Source organism: Gordionus sp. m RMFG-2023, chromosome 1 (assembly GCF_954871325.1).
Source record: "Gordionus sp. m RMFG-2023 chromosome 1, tfGorSpeb1-WG-v2, whole genome shotgun sequence".
Classification (NCBI taxonomy): Eukaryota; Metazoa; Nematomorpha; class Gordioida; order Chordodea; family Parachordodidae; genus Gordionus; species Gordionus sp. m RMFG-2023.
The window spans coordinates 43,759,419-43,781,281 of NC_088775.1; the positions used below are offsets into that span (position 1 = coordinate 43,759,419).

A 21,863-nucleotide genomic window follows, 5' to 3' on the forward strand; every position below is an offset into this window, starting at 1 on the left:
ATTTCATTTTAAGAAAATCGTCACCTTAAACTATGCCGGTGCTGCCTATAGGTCAAACATGCAAGTCTCTAGGTAAGGAAAATTTTAATATTGTCAGAATCCGAACATATGAACAAGCAACACTGTGTAAATTTCATACATTTATTTCTAAAAGTATATTTTATTAAAAATAAACCATGCATTTTACAATATTTTTAAATAACAAAAATGTCTAAAGAGTTCAAGGTTTGCATAATGAAGCATATTCAACATTGTCATAATTATAATTAATTTAAAAGAATTGATAACAAGATTGTTTCAATACAACATAGTTTTATATATTTTTATATCATAAAAAATCTTTAAAAATTTTAATAACAATAAAATGAACAATCTTTAAAAAAAATCAATAAATTTGGAATATTGAGTTTTTTGTTTGACTAAGAATCTTATAAAATCTCAATATAAGACGTCAGGGTAGAGAATAAAAATAAACAAAAAAAATTATTGATGGCTATTTAATATATAAGGAATAGCTATATTTTTTTTAAATGTAAAAATTGAATGTCTAAAAAAACAATTATAATAAAATCATATAATAAAAATAAAAAAACATCATTTTAAATATGCGGGCATTTTTTGATATATCCCACCATGGTATGGAATCGAAGTAATCGGCTTGTTACACCCCATAAGTATATGTCTAGGTATCTTATATATATAAATATATAATATACAACAAATGCTAAATAAGAAGTAATAATTTAATATTAAATTCTCATAGATCATGCATAAGGCCATTCATTGGGTAGGTTTTTTATAGAACAATATTTTTCGTTTCTGTGTTAATTACATTTTTTAGTTATCGGTATAGGAAAATCGATACTTTTTTATCTTAAAATTTTTTAAACCTCTTTGTAATTTACATTATAAAATGTTTAATTTTATAAATATTTCGAACTTAAATGAGGTTGGATCCAAACCCAGAGAATAAAGCAAAGAAAGAGGAACTGTTATAAATTAGTTAAATTACAAATCTCATAATAAAATTGTAACTACTGAGAATTACATTATGGTGAAAATTTGAGCAATTAATTTTTCACATATAGATTAGAGATTTTTTTTTACCATCTTCCTATTAAAAGGCTACTAAGCCATCCAGGACACAGGCAAATTTCTAAATAGCAACAATCAATTTATAAATTTTCATATAAGTCAAAAATAAATATCATTCGAATTGAATTAAATATATAAATAATTTATTCTGGAATAGTTGTAGATAATTTGTTCCAGGGTCGTGCTTAGATTTATGGCGGCCCAATAAAACTCCGTTTGCCTAAACTTATAGTTATATCGAAAATTTTCAGACATTTTGTTAAATAAAAATATTTAGAAAGCATATATAAAGGTCATTTATTAAATTATGATATAAATAGATATGAATAACAAGCATGTGCAAACGGTTGAGTGGGGGCGGGGCAGCTGCCGTTGGTCGCCAAATTTTGTTTCTTGTGGAGACCAAATTATAGTCGAAATCAATTATTTTTAGCTTCTAACCATAAATTTACTTCCAAGGTTATCTTGTGATTCATGAGAAAAAAATTCAAAATTTATTTTTAACGAAATTAACCTTACCTACTGAAATAATTTGCCTTTAAGATAAAAAAAATTTGTCTACACCATAGATTCTTCATTTGATACATATACTTTTTGTGGGTATACTTTAGATTACCCACATCTAAATTGAGTTTGTATTTTAATTAAGATTTAGATTCGAATATTATAATATATATTTAATACTAGTTACAGACCCTTAAAAAATGACAAAATTAATAAAAAAAATTACTGTTTTAGTAAATTAAATTATCCGAATGTGCTATATATTTAATTTCATAGGCTATAAGAAGTTTTCAAAATGGGAAGAAGAAACTAATTTAATTCTGAGGCTGAGCGGAAAAGAAAGAAGCGAGAAGCTAATTCCGTGTGCCAAAACTTTCAAATAAGCAATTAGTTTTCAAAAACAATTTTCAAATGAAGACTATGACTGGAAACATTTTTCAGATCATATAAAGGATGAGTCCTCAACACGTTGATAGTCTGCACCAATGGGTTGAGTTAAAAAAATCTAATTGATAAAAATAGTAGTGATTAACTACCTAACACGGGGATTATATACGAGAATTATCAATCGGGATTATATGGTTTTGGAGATGGAGGAAAGTTAGAGAATAATTGCTGGGGATTATGGAATGGGATGAGGATGTTTATGATTGTAAGAGTATGATGTTGTTATCGGATTATATTTGATCAATATTATTTGTATAAAAGGTCTATTTGATTGCAATAAAGAATTACATGAATCCAAGTTATAAATCATTAGTTTAGACAAAAATATTTATTCGAGGAAGTATAAAACTCAACCATCAAAAATTGTAAATATATTAATTTATAATCGAAATTTGATATCATTTTATTTAACCACATTCCTCTAATTACAAATAGTTATATTCATAATTATTACCTTGGAAATCGATTTCAAAATGAAATTACTAACATAATAGAAGATACTATTGTGGATTTTGTTGATGCTATTAAAAAGGTAATATATTTTTTCGTAATAAATAATATCGTAGTTATACGATACTTGGATGGAACTTAGCAACAGCTCTGTTGAAATAAATAATCGATTTGCTGGTCGATTACAGTCTGGCCAAGTCTGGGTAAGAGCATTTTTGACTTTAAAAATTTATTTGTCTGCAATTTATGGGATTATATATGCTAGGTCAGTTAAAGGTAAAATGTTACATATTTTTAAAAATAAATTGTTATTATCTTGCGTGGAATTCATATTTTATTTTTGTTAATGAAACATAAAATTTTTTTACCTACCTTTATTATAAAAGTATCAATCTACCTTTATTATAAAAGTATCAATCTACCTTTATTATAAAAGTATCAATTTTGTTAATTGTGTATCATATTTTTCCTAAAAATGTATTTGGATTACTATTGACACATCTTTTTAGAATTTGTATTGGTCTGGGATATGATATATTTTAAAAGCATTTAACAACTCTTCTATTTATCCCCTCAAAAAATATATATTCTGGCTAGGGGACCCTAACAATTTCGCAACAAATATTCAAGGAGTAGAAATAGTATGTAAACCTGAGCCCCGATCCGACTCAAATAACGATTCCTAATGTAAAACGAGGACCTAGGAAAGAGGTGATAACCCCCTTGAACGCCACTTCCTTGAGAATGGCAACCCATGTTATCTGGATTCGAATCAAGAGGAAGCTGATTGTCTTCGCTCAGTAAAGAATCCGGATTGTCGTCACCTTTTCGTTGTGGGTTAAGGCGATTTGATGAGAGCAGGGTGGATGCCGATGAAGTGGGGTGTAATGTCAATTTGAGTTCCCTTTCGGCAGGGCTGACATCCAGAACTCCCCTTCTAAATTTATCGTTCATTTGGAGAACAGCGTTGGCTAGGAGACCGACTGATTTCCATGGTTTAATGGGTAATGGCATATATTTTATGATTTTATTGAATTTGCATATGGAGAAAATCTAAGTTTGGCAGATTATTATATGAGCCGATAAAAACAGCTAATATAGTTAGTCGTAACCTACTTAAAAGGTTTATCATTATTATTATAGAAATTATCTTAGTCAAGCTTTAAAAGCCAATAGGGATTAGTGAGCATATATAAATGATGCATATTTTGTTTAATTAATTTTTTTAAATATAATTTTTCAGTAACTTAGTCGATTTACAAAGGTTTCACCTAGATACATAGCATTGATATTTTATAATGACTACGACTAATTTAGGCACTTGGATGGCTAGGGAAACGCTTAATGATTCGAATTCAATTAATTAATAATAATATAAAATTTGATTAAGAGCATAATATTCAAAATTTTATTGAATAATAAATAGATAATTAGGTATTTTAAATTGAGAAATTAAAATAGAATTCTTAGTAATATGGTATTTACTAAATAATAAGGATAAGAAGAATATTTCCAAAAACAAGTATCCTTTAAAATCTACCAGAGCTCCTGCTACTTGGGAAAAGAGTGCTAATCCCCCATTCATAAAAGCTTGCATTCTTTTGATATTTATTATAAATTTTAAAAAATCTTTGTGGAGTCATTTGCCTAAAAATACTATAAGGTATTTTTATAGTCATAAAAAAGTTTTGATCAAAAAAAACTCACAATCCATAAGCTGTGCCAAGTTGATAAGCTGGAACTTCGTAACTGACCAGCGGCCAAAGAGCGGAAGCGAGTATGGAATAAGAAATCCCCAGCAAAACCATGCAAAAATAAGGGTTGGCCAATAGGGTGAACGCCATGAGAGAATGTGCTACAATGGCGAAAAGGAAGGAAATTGTAATCCAAGTAAGGTTTCGGCCTACTTTGTCCACCACGAATCCAAGGATGGGAGATATGAAGGCAGAAATAATGTAGACTATACTAATTATAAGGAATTTTTAAAAATATAATCATTTGGGAATTTCGTAAAATTTTATGCTGGTATTTCATCGGTGAATACCTGGAATAGAATTTAAAACAATTTGAGAAGATAGTTTAGTTGAAAGGGGAAGGTGATAATGGCTCCATACAAAAATGACAGTGCAATTTATTCAATAAGTGTTTTTTTATAGAAAATGGTGTAAATGCAAAATCGGGAGATAATTTGTCGGGCTAAGATAATATGGAAAAGGTTGATTTTCAGGCCCAGCCCGGATTTCATTTTTCTTTCATAGCCTATCCAAATTTTTTTAAAAATTGTTTTTTTTCTGGTCTGGTTTCTTATTTTTAGCCTGGCTACAAAAATTTTTAATTACATTTTTACTTTAATTTATAAATTGTCCCAAAGGAAATTGAAAATATGTGAAGTGATTTCAACTAATCAATTAGAATCATTTTCATTTAAACTGGTTTGAGTTATTTTAAGCGTGGCTCATATTTTTTTAAATTATACATTTTATAGGCTGCTCCGAACCCAGCGTCTACATGAACGGGGGGGGGGGAGGGTAGGAGCAGTTTACATCCTATTTTTTGAGGGGAGTAGGGGGTAGGCGGCTTTAATGGGTGGGTTATCTATTAAATTTTGAGATCAAATAGGACAAAATTTATTGCTGTAAAAATTAATACTTTTATTTTAAACCTATTATAATAATTCATCAACCAAATATATATATTGCAAACAATCATAGACATTATTTTCCAAATAAAAATTTATGCTATCCTTACAAATGTAATTTATAAGGTTTAGACATTTTCAGCAATCATATAATGCTATAATAATAAATTCATTATAAATGATGGCGGTTTTAATTGAATTTATTATCTAAAAAATAACTCCTTTATATTCACAAAATGTCGAAAGTTGGTAGTAGAGATAAAATAATTTAAATTATTCTTTTTAAATTTTCTGATAGATTATTATTATAATTAAAAAGGGAAATTAAAAATAAGGAAACATTGCCGCCGAAGGTAAAGATTTTTTAAGGGGGGGGGGGGTAGGCATAGGTTTTTGAAAGGGGGTTGCATCCAGTGAAAATCCTGTCATGTAGACGCTGTTCGGACCGAATTTTTAGGGCTGAGGGTCTCTTAACTAATTCTGAATGCCAAATATTTAATAGGATAAAAATTTCGATTAAATTTCTTTATAATTTTATAAATGGGTCATAAGCAAATAACCTGTTGACTACACTGGCTCTGGCCAAAGATAATCCGAATTTGTTTTGAAAGAAGGGGCTATATAAAAATAAATTATATAATTATAATACTACAAATTAAATTTGTTCGTCCAATTATTAATTATTTTTTTAAAATTAAATATATGAATTAAGATAAAATTTGAATAAATAAGCATTTTAAACGGTAATTAAGATGCCATGAGGTAATAAAAAAAATTACATTCCGAGCCCTATAAATGTGAAGAGAGCAACGTAGTATGTGACGCAAACAATGTTTATGAGCCATACGTTTAGCGGAAAGTCTTTTATATCTTTGATCGATACCTTTTCTGCTTTGTCTTCTTAGAAACAATACGTTTTGCAAAACATTGTAAATAGAAATATATTTTTTGAAATTTTATTTCAGAGATCTATGATTAAAGACTCCAGTCTGAATTTGAAAATGAGTAGAAATAAATTAGATTATAGCTGGACCGGGCCTAAAAATCTATCTTTGCAAATCTTATATCATTAATTAGTGCAATGAACATACAATTATTATTTAAATCATGATTAAGGTTTATGTTTACATCTTTTTGGATTATTTAATACAATCTACAATAGGCATTAAAGGTCATTTTTCTCCAACAAATCATCAAATACTTTTTGTGACAACCACTTCTTTTTAAAATATAAATTATTATATCCGGAAAAAAATCTCGATTACTTAAACATTTTATAATTCAAGTTTTTAATGTAAAACCAGTTGATAGAATGTTAAGGAAAATATAGTTCACCTTAGATCACACCCCCTTTTACCATTAATAATGTAAAGCATTGTTATTAGTTAATTTATTGTTATACTAAATATTTGGGGTCTTTGCTTAACGCGAGAAATATGATCATCAATTTCATTCAAAACGAATAGTCATAAAAAAGGCTCAAGACTTACCTTAGATAGATTACTTCATGAAAGGTTTTGAAATATTGATAATTAGTGTACTTCAAATCAATATAAATAATAATAAACTAATTAAATTTGTATAGTCGTTTATTAGCTTTTATTTTATCACTCATTCATTTAAACTTACAAGATTTTTATTTACCATGTCATAATCATGGATCGGCACAGCTTTATTAATTGAATTTAAATGATTCGCAATTATATATATTATATAATATTTGATCAACAAAATGCTCATGCACATATTATTACTACTGTTATCAAATACTATGTAAAACGTTCGAAAGAAATCAGAAAAAAATACACTCTAGATGAATATAAAAGAATAATCATTTTTATGTTAGTGATGGTGATTCTCTAGCTAAAGATACTTATTCAAATGTTTAAACCCTAAGTAAATTGAAGGTTAAACCTTTGTTCGTAACGATATTGTCCTGGTTTTCGTTAGTAACATCTTTGTTTCTCTCCATTGTTGCTTCGTTGTTTGCATGGGTGACAAGTTTAGAGGAGTTTCTTAGTTTTTCCGCCCTCCGGTCCATGTAAATCAAAAGTAAAGCGCTCACGAAGGACAATAAGCAGGTCAAGGTAACTAATTATGAATAATTTTTCGATTCAAATTTTACATAATTGAAAGAATTAAAAAAAAAATTGTTATTCGCTGATATTACGTTAATGATTGAAAATGGCATAAAATTATGATGTATATTTTTAGTATAGTATACCTAACATAAAAGTGGCACCTAGGCAAATAGTTTTCTTTAAATATTTCTGAAATTCGAAGTAAATTGGTACCAACGCATTAAAACTGACAGTGCTCCCCTAAATATGTTTTTGTGATAAATTTTAAAAAAGTAATTTAATTATTTTAAAAATATATTTTATATAAAAGTAATTGAAAATTGATTCATATAATTAATTAATATTATATGATTTTATAAGATTTACGTATCAATCATTTTAAAAAATTAAATTATGTGGCATAAAACTATATACAGTTAACCTTCCCTTCATTATTGTTATAGAAAATACATACATATATCATATGCATCTTATTTTTCTTTAAAATTAGCTTTTTATTTTTGAATGGGATCAATATTATAAATATCTTTTTTATAAAAATGAGAAATTATACAAATTTTTTTTGTATAAATGAGAAATTACACAATAGTGGTAAATTAGAGCGCATAAATTTATTTAAATACCTAATAAATATAGTTAACTTTTCATATTGAGTGTATTATGGCCTATTCAAAAACGAATATGGATCGAACTAAATCATTGGTATGTTTAAACAAATCAAATAATTTATTATTCGTATGTGACTATTCTTACTGAATTGATATAATAACAAATAGAAAATTATTTGATACTTTATAAGTTTAAATAGTGTTGTTAAACAGCTCGATTTGAGCCGATTTTTAAAAACGGCTAACTCAATATTTCATCCCGAAAAATATTACGCAAGGCTGAAGATTTTGTTCATCGAAGGAACAAATATCTAGATATATATTATAGAAATCTCGAGGCTTAGGCAATATTTTTCTGACTAAAATATTAATTTAACACTAAGTTTAAACATTTTAGAATAAGCCAATCATAGTGTTGTCGAAAAAATGAGCCAAACCCAACCCTACCAAAATGGTCGCTCTGATCGACCAAATTTTTTACCCAAGCACAAACCAAAAACTAACTTAATATACTATTTCATTGCTTATTTTTTGCTCATTCATATTTATATGTGATGATTTTTTTTAACCTTTTCATTCACGCTAGGCCAAAAAAAATCACTAATTTTGCAAAATATTACAAAATTTAAGCTCCGTGAAGTTGGCCGAACGATTGGAAGCACTAACGATGAATCATGTCATTTTTTAGTGCTTGTTAGTGCTTCAATCCGTATAGTAGCCGAATTTAAGGAAAAAATGTTATAGGCAAAAATAAAAATTTGTGCCAACTTCACGCTTAAAAGTCGATTGGAAGCACTAACGATGAAACTTATATCATTCTTTAGTGCTTCGTTAGTAGAGGTTAGTGCTTCAATCCATTTTATAGCCGAATTTATGAATAAAAAGTTATTCACGAAAAAAACAAAAATAAACAAATATTGGCGACGTGCCAAAACAAAAACTAGAGTAGTACTCATCCGGTTTTCGCCATTATTTAGTGCTTAATTAATGTATTTAAATTTCATTATTAATTTAGTTAACCGCCATATGGAAAAAAAGTTATTAGCTAAATAAAAATTATGACGTCACGATTTAAGCGTGAAGTTGGCCGAACTTTTGGAAGCACTAACGATGAAACTTATATCATTCTTTAGTGCTTCGTTAGTAGAGGTTAGTGCTTCAATCAGTTCCTTAGCCGAATTTAAGAATAAAAAGTTATTCACGAAAAAAAAAATATAAACAAATAATGGCGACGTGCCAAAACAAAAACTATAGGAGTACTAAACATCCGGTTTTCGCCATTATTTAGTGCTTAATTAGTGTATTTAAATTCCATTATTAATTTTGTTAACCGTCATATGAAAAAATTATAAAATTCTAAAGAAATTTTTAGAGGTCAAATTTCGGCTAGAAAATTATGAAAGCACTAACGATGAAACTTATATCATTTTTTAATGCTTCGTTAGTAGTGGTTAGTGCTTTAATCAGTTTTGTAGCCGAATTTAAGAATAAAAAGTTATTAGCAAAAAAAATAAAAATAAACAAATAATGGCGACGTGCCAAAACAAAAACTATAGGAGTACTATATATCCGGTTTTCGCCATTATTTAGTGCTTAATTAGTATATTTAAATTCCGTAATTTATTTTGTTAACCGTCATATGAAAAAATTGTAACACGCAAAAGAAATTTTTAGAGGTCAAATTTTGGCTAGAAAATTATGAAAGCACTAACGATGAAACTTATATCATACTTTAGTGCTTCGTTAGTAGAGGTTAGTGCTTCAATTCATTTTGTAGCCGAATTTATGAATAAAAAGTTATTCACGAAAAAAACAAAAATAAACAAATATTGGCGACGTGCCAAAACAAAAACTAGAGTAGTACTTAACATTCGGTTTTCGCCATTATTTAGTGCTTAATTAATGTATTTAAATTCCATTATTAATTTAGTTAACCGCCATATGGAAAAAAAGTTATTAGCTAAATAAAAATTATGAGGTCACGATTTAAGCGTGAAGTTCGCCGAACTTTTGGAAGCACTAACGATGAAACTTATGTCATTCTTTAGTACTTCGTTAGTAGAGGTTAGTGCTTTAATCACTTCCGTAGCCGAATTTAAGAATAAAAAGTTATTCACGAAAAAAACAAAAATAAACAAATAATGGCGACCTGCCAAAACAAAAACTAGAGTAGTACTTAACATCCGGTTTTCGCCATTATTTAGTGCTTAATTAATGTATTTAAATTCCATTATTAATTTAGTTAACCGCCATATGGAAAAAAGGTTATTAGCTAAATAAAAATTATGACGTCACGATTTAAGCGTGAAGTTGGCCGAACTTTTGGAAGCACTAACGATGAAACTTATATCATACTTTAGTGCTTCGTTAGTAGAGATTAGTGCTTTAATCAGTTTTGTAGCCGAATTTAAGAATAAAAAGTTATTCACGAAAAAAACAAAAATACACAAATAATGGCGACGTGCCAAAACAAAAACTATAGGAGTACTAAACATCCGGTTTTCGCCATTATTTAGTGCTTAATTAGTGTATTTAAATTCCGTTATTAATTTGGTTAACCGTCTTTATAAAAAATTGTAATACGCTAAAGAAATGTTTAGAGGTCAAATTATGGCCAGAAAAATATGAAAGCACTAACAATGAAATTTATACATTTCTTTAGGGCTTCCTTAGTAGAGGTTAGTGGTTCAATCACTTTTGTAGCCGAATTTAAGAATAAAAAGATTTTTGCGAAAAAAACAAAAATAAACAAATAATGGCGACGTGCCAAAACAAAAACTATAGTAATAATAAACATCCGGTTTTGCCATTATTTAGTACTCAATTAGTAAATTTGAATTCCATAATTAATTTGGTTAACCGTCTTTATAAAAAATTGTAATACGTTAAAGAAATGTTTAGAGGTCAAATTTTGGCCAGAAAATTATGAAAGCACTAACGATGAAATTTATATCCTTCTAGAGGTTAGTGCTTGAATCATTTTTGTAGCCGAATTTAAGAATAAAAAGTTATTTGCGAAAAACACAAATAATGGCGACGTGCTAAAACATGAACTATAGTAGTGCTAAACATCCGGTTTTGCCATTATTAAGTGCTCAATTAGTAAATTTGAATTCCATAATTAATTTGGTTAACCGTCTTTATAAAAAATTGTAATACGTTAAAGAAATGTTTAGTAGGTCAAATTTTGGCCAGAAAATTTTGAAAGCATTAACAATGAAATTTATATAATTCTTTAGAGCTTCCTTAGTAGAGGTTAGTGCTTCAATCAGTTTAATAGCCTAATTTAAAATAAAAAAGTTATTAACAAAATAAACAAAAAATCTATCAGCGACAAACATTTTATTTTCACCATTATTTAGTACTTATTTTGTAAAATTTAAACCCTAATTAGTTTGATTAAAAACCCCAAGTAATTAAAAAATGCATATTGTAACCAAGTCACAAAATATTATTTCCACTACTGTCTAAATAGGTCCATTGAACACCATTCTTGTGTAATAATTATATAATTTTTATTATTTTATTGTAACAACTACATTTTTTCTCCAGCATCTATTATTCTGAGGTGTCATTGAATGATATGGTTAAAAACATTCTCAGAAATTTTTTATTCTTAATTCAAATTGTTCTTTTTACATAGTTTTATTTTATTCGAAAAAATTAAGCATATATTTATTTCTATCATAAATTTTAGTTATATTAAGATCACAATATTATAAAGTACCCGTCGAACCGTGCTCAGACCTAATTTATTTTAAATAAATCGGGTTCGGGCCTAATATTTTTTAAAAAAGGGCCGGGTAGGGTTGGGCCTAGAAATTTTATTAAATATATCTAAATTTATCAATTATATATTAAATTTTTTTTGTAAAATAAAAATATTTGATTTTATTTATAGAAACTAAAAAACATATAACATGTCTTTTATTTTGAGTAATTTTAAAAATTATTTGCTATATTTAAATAAATTCGGGGATGACCGGGCCAGGTCGGTAAATTTTTTTAAAAAAATTTCTGGTTCGGGCCAGATCGGCAAAACTTTTTTAAAAAAATTTCGGACCGCGCTGGGCTTGAAAAATTAGGCCCGATGCAGATCACTAATACTTATGTAGGAATTCTGAGAGTTCCTGATTCGATAAATTACTGACATATTAATCCTTCAAATTTTCTGACATCTTTCTCGACGCCTAAGAAAATTTTAGACCAAAACATTAAAAAATTATATTCGATTCATAAATTTGACGTTCGTCTTTATTAAAGTTTTATTAAAAAATTTTTTAAAAAAATTATATCAAAATCAAAATGTTTTTTACAATAACTATGGAAAGTTATTTAACTATATAAGAATGTTTCACATTATGGAAATGTGTTACATACTATAAAAATTTACAAGTAATCAAAATTTTTTGAGTAATATAAAAAATTAACCACAGAATTCCCCACATGTGATCGCTGTAAACATATAATAAATAAAAGCCTAACAGCTGCACACATTACAAACAATCTTGAACCATCAAATTTATCTCAAGTAGATGATTTAAGACCTGATGGTATGACAACCATACCTTGGGCCCTCGGCAAATCACTTATTGGGACTACACGTGTGTCTCATAATTCCCTTCAAACATAAATTTCAATTTAATAACACAGGCAGAAATTAAAAAGACAAACAAATACAAAAATTTTAAAAACTTCATATTCACTCCAGTAGTGACTTCGCGGGCATTTTTCGCCTTCAACATGTTTTTAAAAAATCTGGGTAATAAAATACGACTTTTCACAAATGAACCAAGAGAATTCCTTTTTATTCGACAAAAAATTAAAATAGAAATTTTTAGACACAATTATGGTTCATTTTTGAGGACTCAATTATAGAATTTTATTTTTAATTATATAATTATAAATTATAATTTTTTAATTAGGTTTTTATTACATATTTTATAATTTTATATATTTTCATAATCCTTAGTGTATTACAATTTTTTATAAAGACGGTTAACCAAATTAATTACGGAATTCAAATTTACTAATTGAGCACTAAATAATGGCAAAACCGGATATTTATTACTACTATAATTTTTGTTTTGGCACGTCGCCATTATTTGTTTATTTTTGTTTTTTTCGCAAAAATCTTTTTATTCTTAAATTCGGCTACAAAAGTAATTGAACCACTAACCTCTACTAAGGAAGCCCTAAAGAAGGATATAAATTTCATCGTTAGTGCTTTCATAATTTTCTGGCTATAATTTTACCTCTAAACATTTCTTTAGTCTATTACAATTTTTTATAAAGACGGTTAATCAAATTAATTACGGAATTCAAATTTGCTAATTAAGCACTAAATAATGGTGAAAACCGGATGTTTAGTACTACTATAGTTTTTGTTTTTGCACGTCGCCATTATTTGTTTTTTTCGAAAATAACTTTTTATTCTTAAATTCGGCTACAAAAGTAATTGAACCACTAACCTATACTAAGGAAGCCTTAAAGAAGGATATAAATTTTATCGTTAGTGCTTTCATAATTTTCTAACCGAAATTTGACCTCTAAAAATTTCTTTAGCATTTTACAATTTTTTCATATGACGGTTAACAAAATTAATAACGGAATTTAAATACACTAATTAAGCACTAAATAATGGCGAAAACCGGATGTTTAGTACTACTATAGTTTTTGTTTTTGCACGTCGTCATTATTTGTTTTTTTCGCAAATTTTTTATTCTTAAATTCGGCTACAAAAGTAATTGAACCACTAACCTCTACTAAGGAAGCCTTAAAGAAGGATATAAATTTTATTGTTAGTGCTTTCATAATTTTCTAACCAAAATTTGACCTCTAGCAATTTACAATTTTTTCATATGACGGTAACAAAATTAATAACGGAATTTAAATACACTAATTAAGAACTAAATAATGGCGAAAACGGTTTAGTACTACTATAGTTTTTGTTTTTGCACGTCGTCATTATTTGTTTTTTTCGCAAATAACTTTTTATTCTTAAATTCGGCTACAAAAGTAATTGAACCACTAACCTCTACTAAGGAAGCCCTAAAAAAGGATATAAATTTCATCGTTAGTGTTTTCATAATTTTCTAGCCGAAATTTAACTTCTAAAAATCTCTTTAGCGTGTTACAATTTTTTCATATGACGGTTAACAAAATAAATTACGGAGTTTAAATATACTAATTAAGCACTAAATAATGGCGAAAACCGGATGTTTATTACTCCTATAGTTTTTGTTTTGGCACGTCGCCATTATTTTTTTATTTTTTTTGCTAATAACTTTTTATTCTTAAATTCGGCTACAAAACTGATTAAAGCACTAACCTCTACTAACGAAGCACTAAAAAATGATATAAGTTTCATCGTTAGTGCTTTCATAATTTTCTAGCCGAAATTTGACCTCTAAAAATTTCTTTAGCATTTTACAATTTTTTCATATGACGGTTAACAAAATTAATAACGGAATTTAAATACACTAATTAAGCACTAAATAATGGGAAAAACCGGATGTTTAGTACTCCTATAGTTTTTGTTTTGGCACGTCGCCATTATTTGTTTATATTTTTTTTTCGTGAATAACTTTTTATTCTTAAATTCGGCTACAAAACTGATTATAGCACTAACCTCTACTAACGAAGCAATAAAGAATGATATAAGTTTCATCGTTAGTGCTTTCATAATTTTCTAGCCGAAATTTGACCTCTAAAAATTTCTTTAGCGTGTTACAATTTTTTCATATGACGGTTAACAAAATAAATTACAGAATTTAAATATACTAATTAAGCACTAAATAATGGCGAAAACTGGATGTATAGTACTCCTATAGTTTTTGTTTTGGCACGTCGCCATTATTTGTTTATTTTTATTTTTTTTGCTAATAACTTTTTATTCTTAAATTCGGCTACAAAACTGATTAAAGCACTAACCTCTACTAACGAAGCACTAAAAAATAATATAAGTTTCATCGTTAGTGCTTTCATAATTTTCAAGCCGAATTTTGACCTCTAAAAATTTCTTTAGCATTTTACAATTTTTTCATATGACGGTTAATTAAATTAATAATGGAATTCAAATACATTAATTAAGCACTAAATAATGGCGAAAACTGGATGTTAAGTACTACTCTAGTTTTTGTTTTGGCACGTCGCCATTATTTATTTATTTTTATTTTTTTTGCTACTAACTTTTTATTCTTAAATTCGGCTACAAAACTGATTAAAGTACTAACCTCTACTAACGAAGCACTAAAGAATGATATAAGTTTCATCGTTAATGCTTTCATAATTTTCAAGCCGAAATTTGACCTATAAAAATTTCTTTAGCGTGTTACAATTTTTTCATATGACGGTTAACAAAATAAATTACAGAATTTAAATATACTAATTAAGCACTAAATAATGGCGAAAACCGGTTTTTGTTTTGGCACGTCACCATTATTTGTTTATTTTTATTTTTTTGCTAATAACTTTTTATTCTTAAATTCGGCTACAAAACTGATTAAAGCACTAACCTCTACTAACGAAGCACTAAAAAATAATATAAGTTTCATCGTTAGTGCTTTCATAATTTTCAAGCCGAAATTTGACCTCTAAAAATTTCTTTAGCATTTTACAATTTTTTCATATGACGGTTAACTAAATTAATAATGGAATTTAAATACATTAATTAAGCACTAAATAATGGCGAAAACCGGATGTTAAGTACTACTCTAGTTTTTGTTTTGGCACGTCGCCATTATTTGTTTATTTTTTGCTAATAACTTTTTATTCTTAAATTCGGCTACAAAACTGATTAAAGCACTAACCTCTACTAACGAAGCACTAAAGAATGACATAAGTTTCATCGTTAGTGCTTTCATAATTTTCTAGCCGAAATTTGACCTCTAAAAATTTCTTTAGCGTGTTACAATTTTTTCATATGACGGTTAACAACATAAATTACAGAATTTAAATATACTAATTAAGCACTAAATAATGGCGAAAACCGGATGTATAGTACTCCTCTAGTTTTTGTTTTGGCATGTCGCCATTATTTGTTTATTTTTGTTTTTTTCGTGAATAACTTTTTATTCTTAAATTCGGCTATGGAACTGATTGAAGCACTAACCTATACTAATGAAGCACTAAAGAATGATATAAGTTTCATCGTTAGTGCTTCCAAAAGTTCGGCCAACTTCACGCTTAAATCGTGACGTCATAATTTTTATTTAGCTAATAACATTTTTTCCATATGGCGGTTAACTAAATTAATAATGGAATTTAAATACATTAATTAAGCACTAAATAATGGTGAAAACCGGATGTTAAGTACTACTCTAGTTGGCACGTCGCCAATATTTGTTTATTTTTGTTTTTTTCGTCAATAACTTTTTATTCATAAATTCGGCTACAAAATGGATTGAAGCAACCTCTACTAACGAAGCACTAAAGAATGATATAAGTTTCATCGTTAGTGCTTCCGAGCTCAAAATTTAACTTACCTTTAAAATGGATTTATTTCATTTTTACATATGCTTAAAACATTATTTTTTTTTATAAAATAAATAAATGATGTTTATTTAACATTTGAAAAAAAATCTCGTTAAAAATTCGCCATATTGAGATTTTTATTCGTATTATTTTCCAGATTTTTCTCAAATGGATTTTTAAAAATTCATATTTCTAAAAGTATTCAATTTGATAAGGTAATATTTTATAAATACTTATATATTAATTTATATCGTATCATGTCATCCGTGAAAATTTTAAAGCGAAATATATTATCGCAAATGCATTACCGCGAAAAGATATTAAAGCGAATGCATTACCGCGAATACATCATAGCGAAAACAGTATCGCGAATGCGTTATAGCGAATGCATTACCGCGAAAACATTATCACGAATGTATTACAGCGAATGTATTACCGCAAATACATCACGTCAATACCGCGAAAATTTTAACGCGAAATATATTATCGCGAATGCATTACCGCGAAAAGATATTATAGTGAATGCACTACCGCGAAAACATTATCGCGAATGCATTACCACAAATACATTATCGCAAATGCATCATAGCGAATGCATTATCACGTATGCATCATAGCGAATGTACTAGCACGAATGCATTAGAGAGAATGCATTACCGCGAAATTATTATCATGAATGCATTACAGCGAATGTATTAAAGCATATGTATTTACGCGAATGCATTGTCGCGAATTATTATCGTGAATGTATTATCGCGAATGCATTTCGCGAATGCAATATCGCAAATGCATTAAGTATTAAAATTCTTTGCTACTCATCCACTTACTTTATAATAAGGAGTTCATCGCTAATATTGTTACATCTGAATATTTATTATTGTAAAGGTTAAGATATATTTAAAAGGTCACGTTATATATTTTAAAAGGACGTTATTTGTATATTATATTATAACTTTCAGACATGTTATATTATATTATCGAGGTTAATCAAATTGCATATTATTAGAAGGTAAATTGGATAATTATGTAAATGTATATATACCAAAAGAATTACAAATAAAATTCATTATCGTTTTTTAAACTTTAATCGCTTTAATATTTGGCGACGAGGTAAAAGGTCGCGCGGTTTTCGGTCAAGTTAAATATTATATAGAATTATAATTTTTTTTTTGTTAAAAAATAAATAAATTGATTTAGCAATTATGGATGAAAGATGAATGAGATAAATGGGCTACTGACGACTATAGACACATAAAATATCCTCAAAATTTTCTATTGATAGAGGAGCAATTGATTTCATTAGATTAAGTCGCGGCCCTACTGAATCCGTAATGAGATATATAAAAAAAAATATATATATATAAAGGAGCTAGCTCGAAGATGCGAATTTTATGATAACGTAGAACTAAGAATTCGCGATCAATTAATCACCGGAGAACTATGTTTACGATACCCAGATACTAAAGACGAAGACCAACCGTTAAACTTAAACAAAATTATAGAATTTAAGATATAAAGGGCACTATCAAAAGGATAGATGCAGCCTATTTAGATTCCATGGATTATAGAATTTATATGATAAAGGGCACAATCAAAATGATTGATGCAGTGATGCAGCCTATTTAGATTTCCATGGATTATAGAATTTATGATAATGATAAAGGGCACTATCAAAATGATTGATTCAGCCTATTTAGATTTCCATGGATTATAGAATTTATGATAATGATAAAGGGCACTATCAAAATGATTGATACAGCCTATTTGGAATTCCGTGGATTATAAAATTTGACACAGCCTATTTAGATTTCCAGGGATTATAGAATTTGACTTATCGTTACCAATATATGTAGAAATTAATATGATCTACAATATAATGATAATGGTAACGTGAGACAAACTATATAGAGTAACCTGGAGTACTCCAGTGGTAGTGGTACGTAAAACTTCAGGTACTACGATTATGTGGAGAATAATTCTACCAACGAATAGCAAAAATCGCTATAGATCTACAGATAAATGATGATAAAATAACAAGCGAAAATAAAACAGTGATGGTGGGAACAATTGGTCGAAAAACTAGAATCGCCATCACAATTGGTCGAAAAATTAGAATCGCCATCACAATCCTGGAAAAGGGAAGAAAAAAAAAGGTACAAAACTGTATTAAAACATCCCGACCAACTACGAATAAGGGAAGAAAGAACAGACGAAATCAAATCAATAATAACAATTGAACCAAGTCAAAAAGGAAGGCAAACGGGTTATCCAACAAGGGAACTAAAGCCAACAAAAAAAAATTAATAGATGAACTTGAACTTGGTAAATAAAAAGATTGGTAGACGATCTTAACTTGGTGGGAAAGGAGATATGTTACATTTGAATATTTATTATTGTAAAGGTTAAGATATATTTTAAAAGGACGTTATTTGTATATTGTATTATATTATATTATAACTTTCCGACATGTAATATAATATTGGTTAATCAAATTGCATATTATTAGAAGTTAAATTGGATAATTATATAAATGTATATATACCAAAAGAATTACAAATAAAATTCATTATCGTTTTTTAAACTTTATTCTTAATAAATATGTTTTTATTTTTAAAATATATCAGAAACCATAAATTTGTTATCTTTTGGAAGTTCCTGGTCGATAGATCTCGTTTTCTCTAAGGAAATTGTAAAAAGTAAAATCATAAATGATAAGTTCGCTTCAGCTTATTTAATTAATTTTAAATCCGACTATGCTTGCTTTTAAAACTTCTGTTTTAAATCTTTCTATAAAACCTCCTTTAGTCTGGAAGAATGCACATTTAAAAAAATATGAAGGCATATGAAATATAAAAAAGAGATATTTTCCGCCTTTCGCTATTTAGGGTTATACATCTACTCCTTGATGTAAACAACATTTTTTGCGAGAACAAAAATTGTACTCACAAAGTAAATATTTTATACCATGAAATTTTCTCATCTTCCACTCTAATAAAATTCGTGATATTCGCCAGATTATAACAACCGAACTGAAATGGAAATATAATAATTTGTTTTAAAAATAGCTAAGTTATTTTTAATAATATATGAGGCATGTTCAATTCATTCAATTTTAGCTAAACTTATATTTAATATGTTTCTATATATATTTTTATACAATTTTTTCTTTAATCGCATAACTAGTAAAAAGACTCGTCAGGAATCAAGAACCCAACAAGAATCAATTAAGGAAATCATTTTTATATCGTTTCTCCCAATTCCTGAGCCACAATAGTCGCAATTTCATCATTTGAGATATGTGTAGCCATTCACAACAATCTACCTATGATGAGGAATATTGTTTTATGACTTATTTAAATAAGCTTTGGCCTTGCCCTTTTGATTAAGCAATAAAAGAACTTTATACAAACTTATTATCAAAAATGCTTATCAAGTCAATACTAAATCCTCAATAATTATAGCATACTTTGTCAAAGATTAATATAAATGATTTCCGAGGACTAATTATCTGTTTGGCTCAATGTTTTAAATAAGACTTTTCTTAGCACCTTGCAAATTTAATTTATTTCATCCAAAGCTCCATCCAAAATCTCTATTTATTTTGAGGCCCGTGCCTAGCCATTATTTTAAATTTTAGGCCTGAGCCTGTCCTGTCCCAAATTTAATCGAAAAATATAACTAAACGCCTATTTTACAATCAAATAATATAAAAACTTAATATCTTTACCCTAATCCTCGAGAAATCTATTTTATTGCTTAGAATCTTATATATTTTGAGTCAATTAAACCAAAAGCCTTAACCCTATTTTCAAAAAAAAATATTTTTAGACCCAAGCCCAACTTTAACTTAATTTCCAGGTTCAACTAATATTTCTAAGGACCGATAAATATAAAATTGTAATTTTCATCAAACTCCATTCCCGATATTACAAATGATGTGATTCATTTAAGATAATGCATTCACGATTATGCATTCACTATTATGCATTCATGATTATGCATTCGCGACTATACATTTGCGCTAATACTTTCGCTATAATGCATTCGCTATAATAAATTCGCTTTAATATTTTCGCGATAATGCATTCGCGATAATTCATTCGCGGTAAAGCTTTTGCTGCAATGCATTCGCGATAATTCCTTCGCTGTAATGTATTCGCTATAACACTTTCGCCGTATTACATTCGCTATAATATTTTAGCTGTATAATATTCGCTATAATGCATTCGTGATATTATTTTCACGATAATGCATTCGCAGTAATACATTCGCTATAATATTATTTCGCGGTAATCGATATAATTTTTATATGTATATCATTTTTTTAAATATATAATACATCTTATTTTAATAATTATATTATTTATATCAATGAATCCCATTATGCAGAATCGGTCAACTGATATGAATCCTCTGCCTCAGTTATTGGCCGAAAAATATCGGCGATGTTAAACTCCATAAAAACTAATTCAATTAATATATCTAATTATCTTCCGGAATTTTTGACATTTCAAACAAATTTATAAGCAGCCCTAAGTATGAAACGTTAAAATAAATATTATTTTCCTTACTACTTATATTTATTATTTTATAGATTTAAATCTGCCAATATTTTTGAAATTGGAATAATTTTATAGCGATAAACATGCTAATGGGGATGAACAAAAATACCAGCCTACCGGGATTATTGGAGCATAATGCCAGATTTCCACGATCAATATATAGCCAAACTAATGCTTGTAAATAGGGTTGAATGGCTGCTTATCCATACAAATGATAATACTTTGACCTCTCAGAGCGAATCTTTTGATTTCGATAAACATGTCCGACCTTGTAAGACTATGATGCTGGCAGAAATGATAACTTATGTGGCAGCTTATTAGCAGAGCCCAGCTATCCAACACCATCTAATAAAAACAAGTGCCTTTGAAGATTAGGAGATGTGACGCCTCACATAGAAGAAGATATTCTCCTTGTTCAATAGTTATACTAGAACATCGTTCTTATTTGTGGCGCTATAACTCTCTTAAAGTTGAAATTGTTTTAAACCGTATCATGAAATATGTTTATTTGCACAATGGGATATCAGATGTCCCCTTTAAATTTTGTAATATCTTATGAAATCTTTATATATATTTTTAAAAATAAAATTATACCGAAATTATATGAGATTTTTACTATATTTTTAATAAAAAATTTTACCTATGCAAAATAGGACTTTTTTAAAATTTCTGTGCATGAAAGGTTTAATAATAACAAAAATTGAATATTCTTATATCATATTCTAATGTTAAATATCCGAGTCCGAGTGGTTGGTCGACTGACTTAGTGCAGAACTAGAGTCGTGAACTCGATGAGGTCAATCCAGTATTATATCGAAATAATTATATTGTATAAATAAATTAGAATACTTTATCGGGCTGCGAAGATAAATTAATAAAATTTGTCTGTTATATGATTTTTATTTGATATATCTTCAAAAAAATGCGGTATCATATATTTACTAAATTAAAAATTTCAATTAGGGCCCGAACCTATAAAAATTTGGGCCAACATCGGGACTAA

At 28.0% G+C, this 21,863-nt stretch overlaps 1 protein-coding gene and 1 long non-coding RNA gene across 5 annotated transcripts in view; one reads left to right on the plus strand and one right to left on the minus strand.

Moving 5' to 3' along the window:
• Positions 1-430: 430 nt before the first annotated feature.
• The window catches only part of LOC135931509 (major facilitator superfamily domain-containing protein 1-like), a 29,210-nt gene continuing 7,777 nt past the window's right edge, over positions 431-21,863 (minus strand). For 2 of the 4 annotated variants that reach the window (XM_065468678.1, XM_065468680.1), the window contains 8 exons: positions 7,359-7,455; positions 7,049-7,225; positions 5,914-6,034; positions 5,695-5,751; positions 4,204-4,461; positions 3,982-4,094; positions 3,148-3,479; positions 431-690 (listed from right to left, as the gene is read on the minus strand). In XM_065468678.1, coding sequence (XP_065324750.1) covers positions 595-690; positions 3,148-3,479; positions 3,982-4,094; positions 4,204-4,461; positions 5,695-5,751; positions 5,914-6,034; positions 7,049-7,225; positions 7,359-7,455 — 1,251 coding nt within the window. In that variant the 3' untranslated portion in view covers positions 431-594. Of the gene's footprint in view, positions 691-3,147; positions 3,480-3,981; positions 4,126-4,203; positions 4,462-5,694; positions 5,752-5,913; positions 6,035-7,048; positions 7,226-7,358; positions 7,456-21,863 lie in introns of all 4 variants that reach the window. The other 2 variants (XM_065468679.1, XM_065468681.1) reach the window with 2 other exon arrangements.
• On the plus strand, positions 16,431-21,340 carry LOC135931510 (uncharacterized). Its single transcript, XR_010573061.1, has 3 exons — positions 16,431-16,513; positions 20,688-20,834; positions 20,893-21,340. It is a non-coding gene; the product is annotated as an uncharacterized LOC135931510 (long non-coding RNA).